Source organism: Thalassophryne amazonica, chromosome 12, assembly GCF_902500255.1.
Source record: "Thalassophryne amazonica chromosome 12, fThaAma1.1, whole genome shotgun sequence".
NCBI lineage: Eukaryota > Metazoa > Chordata > Actinopteri > Batrachoidiformes > Batrachoididae > Thalassophryne > Thalassophryne amazonica.
Genome location: NC_047114.1, coordinates 43,585,244 through 43,603,511, shown reverse-complemented (window position 1 = coordinate 43,603,511; position 18,268 = coordinate 43,585,244). Strand labels below are relative to the sequence as shown.

Below are 18,268 nucleotides of genomic sequence, written 5' to 3'. Positions count from 1 at the left end.
GAAAAAAATAAAAAGGACCTATACTTTACGGACAGACCTCGTACAGGTAGCATGATCAGGAATCAAATCCAGGTCTACATATTAGTATCCCAACTCCTTATCCCAATGACCTACCCACTCTACTTTGTATCAAAAGTAGAGCAAGAGCTTCCATAACAAATTCAGCCCCTATTCACCATTTCACCATAAAAGCAATACCACAGGATTGAAAACAAGGATTTTCTTTTTTTTTTTTTTTTTTTTTTTTTTTTTGGTGGTGGTGGTGGTGGTTGGGGGGGGGGGGGGGTAATGATGTTTTGTGCTTGAGTTATTTAAATCCTGGTGTTCCTACTTTGGCCGTCTGATGTAATACATTCAGAAGGCACTTTTTCATGGAAAATTCATCCAAACTGTAAATCCGACACCACTTGGAAGGTAAGAACAACAAAACTGAGCCAACAGTAGAACTTAAACACAATCCTTCAGACGGAGGGATGCCGGGTCCTGCAGAGCCAACATAGAGCAGCCTTATGTGCAATGTTCAACTCACACCTGTAAGCCAAAGGAAGCCAAAGTTAGTGTCCAAAGAAGGTGATGACAAATTCAGAATACCTGAGTAGAATTCAGCCCAATGAAGAAGCAAAGGAGAAATGAATTCAGCTCACTGAAGATTCTCCAGGACCACAGCATCCCGTTTTCACTTGAAGCTTTTTTATCCTGATGTCTGAGGGGGTGGGGTGGGTGGGGGCGGTACCACTGGCAAGGCTAAATTGCAATACATTTAAGTGAAGCTTTGGTGTGATAATCTTGGATGTTTTTTTTGTGATCCCAGGAAAGAAGACAGGATCAGTCTTGAAAACTACCTTATAAACATAACTCAGGACAAAAAAGTTCCACAGCCATTTTTGTTTGACAGCCACACAATCATTTGTCTTCTTGTGACACGTATTTTTTTAAAGCGTTTGAACACAGTGTGTGGTAAATGAGTGAGACTGAATATTCAAAATGAGACTAAAAATCTAAAGCGTGTTGGTCCGTTTGGAAGGGGCCTGCACTCAGGGCTGGGCCACCCTGCGGGAGACGGTTTGGTAGAAAACCCCTCGGAGCAGAGATGCGTAGTCTGGGACACGGAACAGATGGCGCTGAGCGTAGCTGACATCATCCAGTCGCCCCCTGCTCACCAGCGTGCGCAGGTTGACTTCATTAACCTGGCTGCCGACGGCGATGGCGAAGAGCTCCACCTCGGCGTCCGCCACTTCACGGACGCGCTTCTCTAACACAGCCTCGGTGACGGCCTGAGATCTGCCATCAGAAAACAGGATCAGCTTCTTCTTGTTTGGGCTGGAGTCCCCACGGCTTTCCAAATGCTTTATGGCAAAGCTCATGGCTTCAAGCACGTTGGTGCCGTCATTTTGGAAGGCGGCATCGTCAATGCGATGAGAGAGCAGAGTCAGATTGGAGGTCAGGTCCTGCTCCATGCGAGGTGTGCGGCTATACTGGCCAACTCCCACTTTGACAGAGACTCCAACGTTCTTCTCAGCTGTCAGGAAGCGGTCAGCCAGCCGATGCACAAACTTCTTGCTTATTTCAAAGTTCTTCTGGCCTACGCTGGCTGAGCTGTCCATCATTATAATGATGTCGGTGTTACTTCCAAAAGAGACTGCAAAGCACAAATGATACATCTGATCATCAGGATATACATGCTCGATTTCCCGCTCATTCATTCTTTTAGTTTTAATTGTGACTCATTATAATTATGTAATTGTGTTACACCACAGTTTCATTTATTGAAATCCAGTGGTGGGCACAGCTAACCGAAAAGTTAGCTTTTATAACTGCTAATCCACGAACTGAAAAGTTAAGTTTTATAACGCTAAACCAATAAACCGCTAAAAAATTTAGCAGAAGTTACCGCTAACCGCTACCTTTTAGTATTGACTCGGCACACTGTCGGCTACTGATAAGCCAGTTTCAAGTTTAAGCGCCGCAGGGGCTTCTGAATAAATTCAAAGGCGATCACAAACCCAAAACAAACAACAAGCCAAAGCTTTTGTCTTTATGCAGCCTGCCTACTGCCCGCTGCTGTAAAGAAATATCACTTACTTTTCACACACAACAACAACAGAGTGGCAGAGGAGATCAAACAGAAGGCACTTTTCACTCATGGTTTCATTTATAAAAAACCTAATTCCAGACAGCTTATCAACATTAACGTTAACTGTAATTTTTACAAAGTGTTCTATGCATTTTGAAGGGGGGGGGGGGGGGGTCAGATGAGACTCATTTCTCATAATGCCTCTTAGTGCATGTGTCGGTTAATGGTCAAACCTTCAGAATTAGCGCATTACTTTAAAAGATATGTGCAATATTTTCACTGTTATTATTATATGGTTATTTTCACATATTTTCACTACAGTACGTGCTTGCTCAGTGGTGTGGGTAAGTTTAGACTTCTGTGAAGTGCTTTGCTGGAACTTATGTTGTTATTTGACACTATATAAATAAACTGAATTGAAAATAAGAACTTTTAAAATGCATTTTTCATTAAACTATGATTTGAACTTCTTTAATGTGAGGCTTAGAGGTAGGCTTCATAATTTACAGATGTCAGAAATGATAAATCTGATCATTCAGATTAAAGACTGAGATGTGTATATATTATAAATCACACTTACTGGGACATTTGTAGTCTGGACATCTCTTATCTGGTGGTGAGAAAAGTATTAATTCATGTTAGTAGAGTTACAAGAATAATCAGCATCAAAGAATATGTGTGTTGTGTGTGTTACCTTGGCAGATTCTCGAGGTGAGGTTCTGTAGGAAGGTGTCTTCCAGCAGCTCGGCAAAGTTGTCCAGGACGATTGAAAATCCAGGTTTGGGGTCACTCTCACACACCACATCTCCAAGCTGTTCCTGGTTGGGGCGACGGCCTGAGTAATCCTTTACTCCCAAACCACCGACCTGGAAATAAGCAGTTAAGTGTTTAGTTTAGTATCTGTACATTTCAGTCTGATTTAAATTGATATACTGATGCAGGCTAAACAGGTGGTAGAAGGCAATCTGAACAGAGTCAGGTGACCAGCATTAATGACTCTGCTACTGATATTTGAATATGATAACTAATGCAGATCTTGACTGCTGGAGTTTATTGGCACATGTGGCCCATTCCATGGACTCCATGGACTGCTGAATTGCTCCATACATGGTTTCATAATGCAAATGTACAGTGTGTTATGATTCCATTCCGTTTATGCTTAACATAAACCCTAGGGCATAATCTGCAAAGTGTCTGAAGTCATATAACTTGTGTGTAAATATGACATAACCTATTAAGAATAAACTAATTTATTTTGACGGGTCCCGATTTGCTCAGGGTCACCACAGAGGAACCAGTATGCATCTACACTGATTTGTCACAGGTTTTTACATCGGATGTCCTTCAAAACACAATTCCAGATGGACATGGAAACTGGGCGCAGGTTGGTCTTGAACTGGGGACCTTCTGTTTGGGAGGAAAGTGTGATGGCCATGAGAATGGTTCCAAAATGTAGCCCATGTGACTACAGATGTGCCTGTGTAATACAGAAGATATGGAAAATGGTCCCCCAACAATTAAAGGTTGTTAAATTACTGTATTACAAGTAATTTAACATGCATTTACATTCTCCAGTGTATATGTGTAAATATAATCTAAAGTACTTTATATGGAAATTAATTTCACTGAGCTGGGACAAACTGAGGCCTCACAAGTACAGGATGCTGACATGGCCAGTTTAACAAGCATCCAACACTGTGATCCCAATGGATCTTACTCATGTTCAGAACTGGGTGCCACCAAAAAGACATAAAAGCTAAATGTGTGTAATAACTTTTCACATCAGTTTCACTTTTCCTCATTCAGGTGAATGTACAGTTTACTGTGCAGGTGCACTCTGCTCACCACGATGCCTTTTCCGCAGAGTACATTGAGAGGAACTTTGTCCCGAATAATGTCAGAACGTCCATCGGTGAGAACGAGAACAACTCGATTTGGGTGCTTCATGAGCATGATCATGTTGTTCAGAGAGTAATCAAGGGCCTCGCCTGTGTACGTGGCCTCAGCCAGCCATTTCAGCTCTCTGACTTTCCTGTGCACACACAGACATTTCACACAATAAACCAACACTGTCAGTAAAGAAATTAATGACAATTAATGCTGCAGTCATAATGTGACTTGTTTCTGTGACAAGCCAGTGACTAGCTTATAATGTGTATGGTGATAAAAACACTCACCCTCAGCATGAACACAGTGTCTGTCCAATAGGCTATCACAGAAAAGGTTTTTTTGTCTCTATTGTGATAGATTTTGTATGACATATTAGGGGACTGCAGACAGAAATGGCAAAAACAGGCCTCTCCTTCTGTGAAGGTGACATGTTTTTCTCTACCTGATTGGTTGCCTGAAAAATCACTGCAGTGTTTTACTCCACCTGATTGGTTGCCTGAAAAGGCACTGCATTGGTGATACAGCACCGTTCTAAAAAGTGTAGAGATTTTCAACTTAAAATGTTCAAGACTTTTGCTACTGTATGGCTAGCACACTGGCATAGTATGGTTCTATGCTTCCTATCCTTTTAATTTAATTTTATTAGCAACAGAACAGGTCTCGACCTCAACTTCATCTAAATTCTGGGTCTGTTAGTGAAGCTTAGGGCTAGCGGCCGGCAATCACCTTAGTATTTTTTCTGCTTTCCTGTCTATTTACTGCTGATGAATTATACCTTAGGTGTACTTTTTCCACTGTACAGATTCTGCTCTTTTTCTCTCTGTCCGAGGTACAGATAACATCACGCAAGATTGACAGCTGCAGATCACAAGATGCTGGACTCACAATGAGATGCCATGCCTGAAGCTAATACAGAACAACGCAGTCTGCATTTGGAATGGATGTTGCTGCAGTGACAGGCCCACTGACAGCATGAGGAATGAACACTGGCCCTGCACTCCATGGCGCTGGATGACCCCTGCCTCTGGCATAAATGCTTGCATGGTTATCTCAATAATTGCACCTTGTTTTTAAAGTCTTTTTTTAAATGTTGTTTTCTGTTAATTCACCTCTGTAAAACTTTGTAAAAACCTTATAAATGTTAGAATGGCCTAAGCAGAGGGTCACCCCTTTCAGTCTGGTCTGCTTGAGGTTTCTTCGTCATATCATCAGAGGGACTTTTTGCTTACCACTGTTGTCAGTCTGCTTGCTCTAGAGGTTGATAAGATTAGACCTTATTTGTGTGAAGCGCTTTAAGGCAGCTTTGTTGTGATTTGGCACTATATAAATGAAAATAAACTGAAACTGAAATGGCTGTGCATAAAAAGCAGAGTGCTCTGAAAAAAAAAAGTTTTTGTTTTTTTTTCCCCCTCAAAGCAGCTACATGTGGCCACATATGCTCTGTTCTCATTCATAGCAATTGTAATAAGATAGAATTACAGAAATACAGGCTATAACAGTATGTGGATACGGGTCCTTAAGAAGTTGACAAAGTTACCATTACTGTTAAGTGTACTACTACTACCACCAAGGAGTCTCATCAGGACAGTTTATCAGCTTTGTTGACAATTGTGATGATAAAGAAACTATGTCAATGAGCAAAGATAAATTACAGTAGCAAGGTAAATTCTGAGTGTTTTATGTGGTCTGTGCAGCTGCATGTTTAGAGATTAACAGGCTTGTTAGTGGCCTATCACATGTGCAGAATTTAGAAGAGATAGTTTCATCGATTATTAACAAATTCTTATTTTTGAGTTGCATCAATGCATGACTGCATGTGTCACAAAAAAACCTACATACATATGATTACATGACATTAGGTTAATTAATCACAAGTATCTTTATCAATTAGATTATTTTTAATTAAACGACAGCATTAATATTAAGAATAAATAAATACATAAATAAATGTGTGTGCGTGAGTGTAAATACTACATTTCAACATCTTAGTTTCATGTGTCTTACGTCTGCCATGGACATAATAAAATCATCTGTGTTTATTTGTCTGTCTGTCTGCCTGCTAGCAGGATTACGTCAAAACTACTGCACGGATTTTGACAACATTTTCACCACAGATAGATATTAGGCCATGGAAGAACCCATTAAATTTTGTGATCTGGATCTGGATTCTGGATCAAGTTTCACTTTATATATTCTTTGAAGGATTACGTCAAAACTACTTCTCACCAGATTTGCACCACAGATAGATATTAGGACATGGAAGACTCCACTGAATTTTGGAGGTGATCTGGATCCATATTGGCGGATGTCAGAAATCTCTGTTTGCTCTTGTTTAAAATTGTGATCAACCCGTTAATGCCCAGATTTTTTTCTTATAAGTGGAAAAAGTTGCATTAGTACCTTTGAGATCTTTTATTGTGAGTAGAAAATGACAGTGATACATTTTGGCAACAATTGTTGCCAGTGGGGCAAAACGGGTTAAAGGTGTGGGTGGGCTGCCGCTGATTTTTGGGTTTTCATGAGGACTGTGGCATTCTTAATCAGTTTGGGAATGGCTGCTTTAGGGAGTCTCCTGTACATCTGAACAGTCAAACAGGAGCTGAGAGGAAACTCGTCAGGCAGGAGTCTGCCAGTGTGCATGCAGACTCACTGTTTGAAGTCGGTGAGGGTTGTGGCATTGGGGTCACCGAGTCGGACAGCTTCTTGAGCTCTTTCTCCACTGTACTGGACTACACCCACCCTGGAGTCATTAAGTGAAAACTGGAAAGAGAAACATCGCATGGGCACACTGTGCTTTTTTATGTTACGTCTACAACTATGTGTTGTCTCCTGTAAACATTTTTGAGCTACACCCATCCTGACTAATTATACCCAAACTGGAAGAGGACACTCACTGCAGAGACTTAAAAGTGAGTTTTAAACCCAAAGAAAATATCTTACATTCACACATTTTATTTTGAGGTCTGTTGTCATAGTAGTGTTTTCTAATATCTTTTCAGTAAAACCTATGGTAATATGTGATAAAGTATTCAATCTAAATGTCAAGCAGTACTTCTTTCACAAATGTTTCACCAAGTTTAACAGGATCATAATGTCTCACATCAGTTTGAATCTACCTTTTACAGTTGCATATGGTTGGGCTTTCCTATTAAACACCCATGTGACTGTGCAGGTAGAAGGTCTTGTGCTATAAGGAAACATTTGGCCTGAAACAGCTACTTTTCTATTCTCAGCTTTTATCCATCTTATGTTTGTTCAGTGAGACATGTCCATTACATGCAAAGAAATACTTTATTTCTTATAGACCTTAAAACTCGTTACTTTATGGATACAATACCTTTGTGGCTACAAACTTAAAAAAACAAATCAGTAAAGGACAAGATCCTATTTTCACAAACCTTTTAAATCATTGTTTTCAATAGAGCATCTGAGTGCTTGTCTCGCCTTTGACAGTTGACAATGCACCAGCTACAGGTATGAGACTCCCAAGTTGGAGTAGCAATGCTGAACTATTCCAGAATTAGTCCTGGACCATACTGGAATTGTCCAAACAAAAGACTTCTGAAAATGCACGAAGTCACAGTCTGGAAGTGGAAGTATTGAGATGAGATGAGATGAGCTTTACTGTCATTGTCATTACACGAGTGCAACAACAATGAAATTACATTTACACTCCAATTACCTCATACAAAATACAGCAATTAATCCACAATTATTACTAGTTGAAAGTAATAATGGCACACATCAGAATTAAAGACAACACATATACATTTGGGATTGTTTATGTGCACTAAACTTGAAGCAGTCTGTCATCCGAATTGAGGCAAAGTGGGTGAAGGCCGCAGCAGGAGGGCCTGTGCCGCCCAGCTTGGGGAGTTGAAGGCTGCAGCAGTAAAAACTGCGCTGCCTCCAGGGTGGCAGGGAGGAGGACAGGGTGAGGGGAGAGGAGAGACACGGGGGGGGGGGAGTAATAGGGATGGAGGGAGGGAGACATGCGTCATGTGCAGATGAGTTAAGTTTGTGTCAGTTTCTGTCTGTGTGTGCGTAAAGTCTGAAATTGCTAGGCAGCAGCAGGCTGGGGAGGGGGTAGATAGATAAGAAGGGGGAGCCAAATTCCTTCACCAAGGCCATAGATCCTTCTGTATTGCTTAAATTTCAAAACCTTTGTTTCATTTCACAAAAGTTGAACCCTAAACCAAACCCTTATCCTAATTATATCCACATTCTGTGAATGGGAGTTTGAGCCCAGAGAAATGGTGCAATGCAGGTTACATTCATATTTTGTTGCTACAGTGCTTTGATTGTAAAGTGATATTTAAAACCGAGTGCAGCTGGCCTTGAATTTACCATAAACTAAAGACATTATCACAGTGCTTACATTTCCTATTATTAATATATTACTTCTACTCATGCATGCACACGTACATTAATATGTATACATATTTTATTTGTTGATTTGTTTATTTGTCTGGTTGATTGTAGGTGTTATAGAATAGTCGCTGCTCCATGTTGTGCATGACGGGCACAAGTTGAACTTCTCCATTACTTTTTCCTCATTCAGTATCTTCTTTTTTTTGTGTCTGACACAAACAGGTTGTATAAATAAATGACTGTTTGAGAAAGTGGGTCTACATCCATTTATGGCTAAAGATGGGAGCAGACAGCAGGCCTGTAACATATTCACACACCTCCATGATGATAAAGGAGAATTACACGTACACATGGTTTTATAAGTCTGGCAAAAAGAACACAAATGCACACTACTGTGTTTCTGTGTAGACACAGTTTCACTTGTGGCTGTGCAGGCTCATTTATGCTCAATGTTAAATATGGATACAGATATAACTTTCTGTCCACCCTCTGTGTTCATTTCTTTCATACTTCATTCCTTTTTCTGGAAGATTACGGATACAGATGAAATGTAGTACTGCCACTGGAAATGTTAGGGGGCAGTGTAACCAAACTTTAAAGGCAACACAATCCGAAGCAAAAAGACACAAAGAGGTCTGATAAAAATGGTGGAATATTTTGACAAGAGTTTTATCAACATAAAATATTGTTGTGAAGTATTCACACGGCATAGCAGACCACTCCCATCTACAGAATTGCCTACACTCATCTATTTTGCGGTTGAAACGTTATTACGACTTCTCTAACCGTTACCAAGTTTGATGTTATCAGAAACTTTTGATCAAGTGCAGTGCCCTCTAGTGGTTGTGGTGTGAAACATCGGTGACAAGAATGTCCCTTAGGAAGAGTTCAGTGAAATGTCGTACCTTCACTTGCTGGTCTTTGATCAGTCTGTCTATGATGGTGATGATAAAATCTTTAGCGAGAGCAAAGTTCGATGCGCCGATACTTTCTGAGCTGTCCACAATGAACGCCAGGTCCAGAGTTGCACACTTGCACTCTGAAGATACAAACACACGCATGAGCCAACATGATAAACATCACGTCGGCCATACAGGATGGGACATAATTAACTGATAACTCAGCAAAAACTCACCACAACAAGCTGTGATGGGATCAGAAGATGACGGGGAAGACAAGAAGCACAACAAAGCAAAACAAACTTAATCAACTGTGCTTAACAAAAACAAGCAAAAATAACCCGACTAACCTCTTTTCATACTTCAGGTTTCATTTTACATGGCTGTCTACTCAGTTTAAAATGGCAAAGTGTTTCACGTGCAAACTCAAAACTTACAGCAGAGCTTCATGATGATATCCAGGATTTCACATTCCTGAAGGAAGAAGCAGAATGCATGTCAGAGAACCGAAAGGCAACATTAATTTTCACAGCGATGCATATGTTAGATGCACTGCTCGCTCAGGGATGCTTGGTGAAAGGTTACAGTTTTCACATTCAGGAAACTGGACGTGTAGTTTGGACTGAACGCACACTATCAGGTTAGAACTCTACCACTCTGTACTATCACAGCTTTCAGGTAAAATTAAGTCGACAGCCCTAATCCAGACCTACTGCTGAAATCAAGGACAATTAAAATTTTTACACTCACATCAGTTCCTTGTGGTCCAGGAGGTCCAGGAGGCCCCTGAAGGCAGTGAGAGGAAGAGAAAGAGGGGGGAGAGAGAGTGGGTCGTTGCCCTGATGACTATGGATGTTTATCTAAGTTCAAATAGTATCCAGATAACTTGTTTATCAGCTCCCAACCATTGGCAAAGTGATGAGAGAGCAAATACTGGAAAAGTCTTTTCATTTTACAGTAGATTAAAATGTTTTGGCCTGTGAACTGAATCCCACAGTCACAGAACCCACATCCACACTCACACGTCGACTATGTTGCTGCAACAACGCGTGAATCTTCTGAAATGTCACTGCCGCAGCATTTTGTTTTTTTTGTTTTTTTTTTTTTCCCCTCGGTTGCAGAAAACCCATCTGCTTTGTTTTAAAGGGCGCTAAACTCAGTTTAAGAGCATTTTTTTCCCCCCTCTGACACACTAAGAAAGCATGCGCGTGCACACACAAATGCACAGACGGAGAGAATGCAAGACGGCTGTGAAGTGTAGATGATGGAAACTCCCAAAAATGCAAAAGCATTAAAAAAAAATGGAGAAGACACACGAACAGCAGGATGAGGATGGTGGAAGTGTACACGTAGAATCATTAACACTGTATTTCTTACTTACAATAACACAAAGTCACGGATTCAGTTGTTATGTCTTTGCAAGCAGTTTACATGAATGCAAATGTAAAATTAGCTTGTTTTTAAAAATCAGCTGATTGATGAACAGGAAGTTCCACCCCTGTTCCCACAGCGGCCAGAATCTAACACACCAACATTATTTACTACTCACACTACGAGCTTTTTGAATGGATTTTAGCTGCTGCAACCAGACGTAATTAATTATGGACTGATTTTACTGATGTTTTTTGGGCACAAAGAGGTACTTTATCATCAAGATGCGGACAGCAAGAACTCCAGTATTCTTTAGAGGATGATATGCAATGTGAAACTTACAAACGTGAGGACAGCATTTTGGTCACAGAGGAATTAAGTGAAAAACAACAATCCCTGTCATCATTAATTGATTGCACAGTACTGTGCTGTATAATCTATTATACAGTACTGTGCTGTACTGTGTGTTTGTAAATAAATTAAAATATAAAAATTCTACACACACACACAGTTTTATATATATATATGTATATATTATTTTTTCTGTGTGTGTATTTATGCATTTATGTATTTATATTTATGTAGAGGTTCCACCTCTATTTTCTTTCACTAAGGTACTTATATCATGTCTCCATATACATTTCAGCATGCTTTAACTTTCTCTCTTTTTTTTAGATTTTTATATTAATGATAAAAATGGAAGACGGGGGTACAATTAGTTTCAGCTAACAGCTAAAGTTAGCTTATCTAGCCGACTGTAGCATTGTTTATCATAGCTAAGACTATAGTCGGTTATGTTCTGTTTGGGAAGCTAACGTTAATACACACTTTTGTTTACATTTGTTTTTATATGTATTTGTTAATACCGTTATTTTAGGGTTAAACTAGGTACTTTATACACTAGTTACTGGCTTTTTTTTTTTACCTTGTTGGCTAGCAAGGTATGGTTGGCTTATTAACGGCTATTTTAACGGTAGCTCATCTAGCTATAGTTAGCTTATTTTCGTGATTTACAAATTTATTTTACATGGTGTACATTTTTAATATTCTTCAGTTTATGGGTTCTTTAATAGCAGTCTCACGTTTTTTTTTCGTGCTCCCCATAACCATCCCCCCCTCCGCTTCACTTTTAATTTCGTGCAGCCATCATGGAATGAATTAGAATGAATTTGTGCTGCCATGACAAAAATAAGGCGCTTTTCGTCACAATATCACAAACCAATAGATTAATGTATATTTCGTGCTGCTGATTCATGACTTGCCATGAGACCAGGCTGTTAATAGCTATCAATGTATAGTATCCTATTTTGGGGTTTCCATTAGCTAGCATATAGAATATGCATTTTGTCTTCCTATAGTAAGATAGTAGGGTGAACTTTAGATTCATAGCTTCTGTTTCTATAATAAATTTATCATATTTATAGCTTAGCCTACAAGCTATAATTTATTTTACTACTAGTCTACAGACTAGGTATACGTATAATACAATCTTCTCTTGTATGAATATTTAGGTTTTAGAAGCTAACTCCTATATATTATGTAGTACTATATTTCTTGTATATGTTGCTTATTACCCTTATTGTGTAAATATCACTTATATACATGATGTCAATTTTCCTGAGCTGCTTGGGTGGGTAGGGAGAGTTCCCATGGGATAAAAAAGCTTTTCAACCTACCATCCCTGGTTCTCAAGACCAGGCACCTAAGTGGCTCTACTCTACTCTATTCTTCTCTTTTATTCTACTCTTCTTTTTTAGACATTTAGATATACCTTAGTATACACTAGTAGAGTTCTACTTTAGAACTGGAATATATTATAGAAGACATACCTTAATGAATTTTCATGTAGAGATTAGATTAGAATAGATTAGATACAACTTTACTGATCCCATGGGAAGACTCCAAATTGAGGTTCCAGCAGCATTGTATAACAGCACACAGGGTAAGAAATAAATACACAAATATAAATACCAGACATATTGATCAATAATGGTTTACTGGCTACTATGATAGAATAGAATAGAAACTTCATTGTCATTGCACATATATACATTCAACAACACTTGTCCTCTGCATTTAACCCATCCTAATTACAGTTAGACACAATCTAACCACTAGGAGCAGTGGGCAGCCACAGTCCAGCCCCCAGGGGCCAACTCCAGATGTTGATGCTGCCTTGGTCAGGGGCAGAGAAGGAGCAGACCCTAAAAATGATGTACTGTATGTATTTAGTAGGGTTGATTGAAAGATTCTGCCTCCTAGTATATGATAATTTCAACAATAAGCAATATATTCACATGAATTACATATCTACTTGGAATGTTCTCTGTCAGGCAGTGTCATGATTTTTCCACATAGTCAACTTTGATTTCCGCACACTTACACCAACCCCAGATAAGTTTTGTTGTCCTGTAGTGAAGAAATTGGGTGTCTTCTCTTTGCACACAACTGTTTGCACCTCTGCAAAAATGAGCGTAACAGGGAGGGTATCTACAGGGGTTATTTCAGCTTGTGAAAAAAGGAAGTTAGAGAGTGTGAGATGCCGTCTGTACAGCGGGTGCAGTAAGATTTGTGCCACTGCAATGCATCCTGTGTTTGTCAACTCTTGTGTGGACGAATATAGTCATGCTGAAGAACTGCATCTTTTCCAGGGCAAAACTGTTTCAAGCATGCATGCAGCTTTTGAAAAGTGTCCATATATTGGTCAGAGTTGACAGTGTTGCCATGATCCCAAAATTCTAAGGACGGTCTGGTCACAGTGGTTTGCCCACTATGGGCCTGGTCATGCAGACTTGTCATGGTTAAATTTTCACCTTTCAAACTCGTTGCCCAACTCCTGACTGTACTGACATCCACACAGGTGTCGCCATAGACAACACTCATCTGTCTATAAATATCCACGGTTGCACAACTCTCCAGATAAGATAAGATAATTCTTTAATAGGCCCACGATGGGGAAATTTAAGAAAGCCATCAGTAGGAAGTTTACTGCAAACAGCAAAGGTATTCCACACAGCTATTTTTCCCTCAAAATGTGAGACGGCCCCTTCACACATAACACGAAAGATGCAGAAACTGGGAGAAAATCCGCAAACCAAACACAAAATGGGGAACCACAAAATATTCCACCTGCTGTTGTGAGGGACAACACGGTCGCACAGGCATGCACGACACACCGGCGACGGTTTCGTGCACACTCCTGCGTGTGTATGAAAACAGTGCGAGCAGCTGGAACGTGTTGCTCCACATCACGCTGCTGCTGTGGAGAAAAAAATAAATAAATAAAAACCACACACCATAAAAAAACTACACCATATGTTATTGAATCTTATCGAGTGGACAATAGAAGTATGAACCGTCTGTTCCTCTGTAGCTGACCCATGGTCATAGGCGTACAGTCATGACATGCCATGAATGAAGCAGTGCGCCCTCATCATGTCCACATCTGCTGGCCTGGCATGTCCAGCTGGCCCTGCGTGCATGTCCGGACCAACATGCGTGTCCTGTGGGCAGTGTGCCACAGGACAGACACCGCGTCATGTGGAACAGAGCTCACATGGGTGACGTGACATTCAGATCAGCTGCTGCGTGATCACATGACCTGACTGACCATTTCACCTGGGACAGCCTGTCAATGTGTGCGCCGTGCGCTTGCTCACTGCAGCCTATCACAACAGCGATATGTTTTTATGTATGTTCACATGAGGACAGCAAGCAGACACACGCGCGTCACAGTGGACAGTTGTAAGGCCATGTCCATCAAAATACGGTACGTGTTCCCAGCCGTGACGTCCAGAACCAGAGATCTCAACAGCTGCTGCTGTCAGCGGCCACACCCCCAGTTCATTCGACATACACACCAACGTGTCACTCTGTTTCTGTATGTGATCATTGTTTTTAGTTATTTGTTATGTAATTGGGTATACAGTTTGTGTAGTACTTATTAATATACCTGTCGTGGCTGTGGTCTCTGTGTTTTTAATGTGACAAATCATGTGCACTGAGCCATAGCTGTCAGTGAGTCTCTGGCTGGTGATCAGCTGGGAGGCGGATCGTGGTGCTATGTGCGCTCTGACGTGGCTGGCCGCTCCCCATCCGTACATACGTATCAGCAGCACTCCCACCTCCCTCCTCATGTTTGGGGTGGGGGGGAGCGCAACATACACACATACACATGCATGGCACATGTGTTGAGGGGGAAGCCTACATTCTGGCACACTACATGTATGTTGCTTTGCAACGCCACACTTGTGAGGGCACTTAGACAAATTTCACATCTAGTTCAAAAGTGATCGTCTGCTCTCTATTTTCATGCTGACAGAGCAAATGACCACACATTTCCTAAGTGCTGTGGGAGCGGTGTTGGATGTCCATGTGTGTCACCTGGAATTTCACCGACACCTGCTGCAAGAGGGACCGAATGGACTCTCACAGGACACTCTCTCTCTTTCCGCCGCTGGTGTGCGCCAGGTGTACGTGGCGTTAGAGGCAGCTCTGATTTTTCACAAAAGGCATGCAATTCCTTCTTCATGCGCTAGTCGGCTTCAATCGTGTTATGTGTGAAGGGGCCCTTAATTATGGACTGGTCCATCGCCATGCCAGTCTTGAGTTCTTGAATGGCCAATTACTGGATGTCTACTGAATTAGTGCAAGTGCACTCAAGGGTAGTTAAAAGTACAATAGTGAAGGCTTCAAAGAGATAAGCTCCAGCAGCGTTCATTAAGTGCCCACCTCTGCCACGGTCTGACAATCCAGTGCCTCCCCAGTTGTACAACATATCAGCTGTACAACACCTAACTGCAACACTTTTTCAGTTACTCGCTCCATCTCACAGTGTTAAAGAAAATCTCAGTCAGTGTCATCATCTAATTGTAATGGGTTCTTCTATATGAAACACATAAAAAAATGCATTATTTTTTATTTTTTAACCAACAATGCTGACAGACAAACATATAAACAGGCAGACGCACAGGCAAAGACAAAACTTCCTAGCAGAAAGTAATCAAGACAAATTCCTAACAAGTACCTCATTATCTAGATTTCTTGTTTCCGCTGTTATGGTTGTGCACCATCTGATATTTGATATAATCTCACTGTAAACTGGAATTGAGATTGCGTTTTTAAACAGCAGCCTGTAGTGTTGTTAGGGATGGTTAAAGTGCTGCTGTAGACCAACATTTTACAGGTTTTTATTCTAACCACCTCTGCAGTCATTCCGCTGAATACTTTCCATGTATTTAGTGGAGGATGAAACAGTTAACTGCTAAAGTGACGGGAATAAAAAGTAGACAAACTACTTCTAAACCCACAGGCATCCAATGGCTAAACTGTGCTAACATGACACTTAGCATGCCTTGAAACTACAACAAATCATCACAAAAATGTTGTTTGTATTTTAATATATATATATATATATATATATATATATATATATATCTTCAGGGGTGGTGGCCAAGTGGTTAATGCGCTTGGTTTCAGTTCAGAAGGTTCCGGGTTCAAATCCCACCCCTGCCACATTTCTCCATGTAATGTGGAGTTGCGTCAGGAAGGGCATCCGGCGTAAAACTTGTGCCAATTCAACATGCAGATCCACCTTGGATTTGCTGTGGCGACCCCAAGTGCAAACAAGGGAGCAGCCGAAGGGACTTACTTACTATATATATATATATATATATATATATATATATATATATATATATATATATATTATATATATGTTGTTGTTGTTGTTGTTGGCAGTTTCCTCGCTTGCAAGGATAGTGGGAAGACCTTTTTTTTTTATTATTATTATTATTTTTATTTTCTACAAGCCCTCTGGTGGCTGAAAAGTCTGATGCGGGATGCACAAGACCTGTTACACTTGGGGCAAATGAACACTTGAGTAGGCTGGGCTTGTGCTGCTGCCCGCTCTTTCTGTCTTTGACGCTTCTGGCGTGAGGCTTCACTTCTTTCTGCCTCAAACTTCAGGCTGGCGGATTTGATGCTGGAACGCCAGCTGAGTCTATCTGTAGCTAGATGCTGCCATGACTGATGCTGAATGCCTGCAAGGGAGAGCTGTTTCTTCAGCTGGTCCTTATAGCACTTTTTGGGGGCCCCTTGGTTTTGTCTCCCTTCCTTGAGCTCGCCAAAGAGAATTAATTTTGGCATGCGTGTATCATCCATCCTGGCTACGTGGCCTGCCCAACGAAGCTCTTGTTTGAGTATAATAGACTCCATGCTGGGCAATTTGGCTCTGGTAAGGATGTCCTCATTTGAGACGTAGTCCTGCCACTTGATCCCGAAGATGTTTCGGAGACAACGATGATGAAAGCGTTCCAGTAATCTGATCTGCTGGCGATACAGAACCCAGGTTTCAGCTCCATACAGGAGGGTAGGGACCACAATGGCTCTGTAGACCTGCACTTTTGTTGGAAAGGCACAGTGCATGATTTCTGCCAGACTTTCTTTGAGAGTCGACCAAAAGAACTGCTGGCCTTGGCAAGGCGACTGTCTAGGTCCTTGGCAACAGATGCGTCGTTTGAGATAACACTACCGAGATACGTGAAGGCTCTACTGCATTCACGCTGGTACCCTCGATGTTGATTTGGGATGGGTATATGCTGTATGGGGGACCGGTTGATATAGCACTTCTGTCTTTCTCAGGCTGATGGTGAGGCCGAAGGCTCTTGCTGCTTCAGCAAAACAGTTGACAATGTGCTGCAAGGCTTGCTCCGTATGGGCGACGAGGGCGCAGTCATCTGCGAAGAGCAGCTCCATGATTAGCTGTTTTGTGATCTTAGTGTGGGACAGAAGGCGCCGCAAGTTAAACAGACTTCAGTCGGTTCTGAAGCGGATATAGATGCCGTCTGTCAAGTCTTCTTTGGCCTCATGAAGCATCATGCTGAAGAAGATGGAGAACAGAATGGGCGTGAGGATGCAACCTTGTTTGACGCCATTTGAGATGGGGAAGCTGCCGGACAGAGTCCCGTTGTACTTCATTTGTCCCATCTGGCCTTCATGCAGCTGGCGGATGATGGTGAGGAGCTTTGGAGGGCAGCCAAAATGTGCAAGAATCTTCCACAAACCCTCACGACTGACCGTGTCAAAAGCCTTGGTTAGGTCTATGAAGGCTGCATAAAGGGCCATGTTCTGTTCTCTGCACTTCTCCTGGATCTGTCTCAGGACGAAGATCATGTCGGTGGTTCCCCTGTTGGCCCGAAATCCGCACTGACTCTCGGGAGTATTTTCATGCGCTATGGTAGGGGTAAGCCTGTTGAGCAGCACTCGAGCCAAAATCTTACCTGCTACTGAGAGGAGAGTGATGCCCCGGTAATTAGAACAGTCAGTCCTGTCGCCCTTGTTCTTGTACAGGGAGACAATGACCGCATCCCGAAGGTCATGTGGAACCATTTCCTTTTCCCAGCAACTGGAGAAGAGAATCTGAAGCTTGTCGAGGACTGCCGCACCTCCATTTTGGTACACTTCTGCTGGGATGCCATCTATGCCAGGAGACTTCCTTGGATTCAGCTGCGTGGTGGCCTTTCGGATCTCTTCAAGTGTTGGGGGTCATCAAGTTCCCATTTCACATCCACCTGGGGAAAATTCTCGATTGATGACTCTTGCACAGTGCGCTTGTCACTGAAGAGGTTTTCAAAGTGTTCTGACCAACGCTGCATAATGGTTT

General features: G+C 41.5%; 1 protein-coding gene across 1 annotated transcript in view; it reads right to left on the bottom strand.

Moving 5' to 3' along the window:
- Positions 1 to 218: 218 nt before the first annotated feature.
- col6a1 (collagen, type VI, alpha 1) overlaps positions 219 to 18,268 on the bottom strand; it is a 102,639-nt gene continuing 84,589 nt past the window's right edge. Inside the window, exons 27-35 of the mRNA XM_034182703.1 lie at positions 9,985 to 10,020; positions 9,672 to 9,708; positions 9,471 to 9,479; positions 9,241 to 9,374; positions 6,615 to 6,724; positions 3,920 to 4,106; positions 2,769 to 2,940; positions 2,655 to 2,684; positions 219 to 1,639 (exon numbers count right to left, since the gene is read on the bottom strand). Coding sequence (XP_034038594.1) covers positions 1,035 to 1,639; positions 2,655 to 2,684; positions 2,769 to 2,940; positions 3,920 to 4,106; positions 6,615 to 6,724; positions 9,241 to 9,374; positions 9,471 to 9,479; positions 9,672 to 9,708; positions 9,985 to 10,020 — 1,320 coding nt within the window. The 3' untranslated portion in view covers positions 219 to 1,034. The remainder of the gene's footprint in view (positions 1,640 to 2,654; positions 2,685 to 2,768; positions 2,941 to 3,919; positions 4,107 to 6,614; positions 6,725 to 9,240; positions 9,375 to 9,470; positions 9,480 to 9,671; positions 9,709 to 9,984; positions 10,021 to 18,268) is intronic.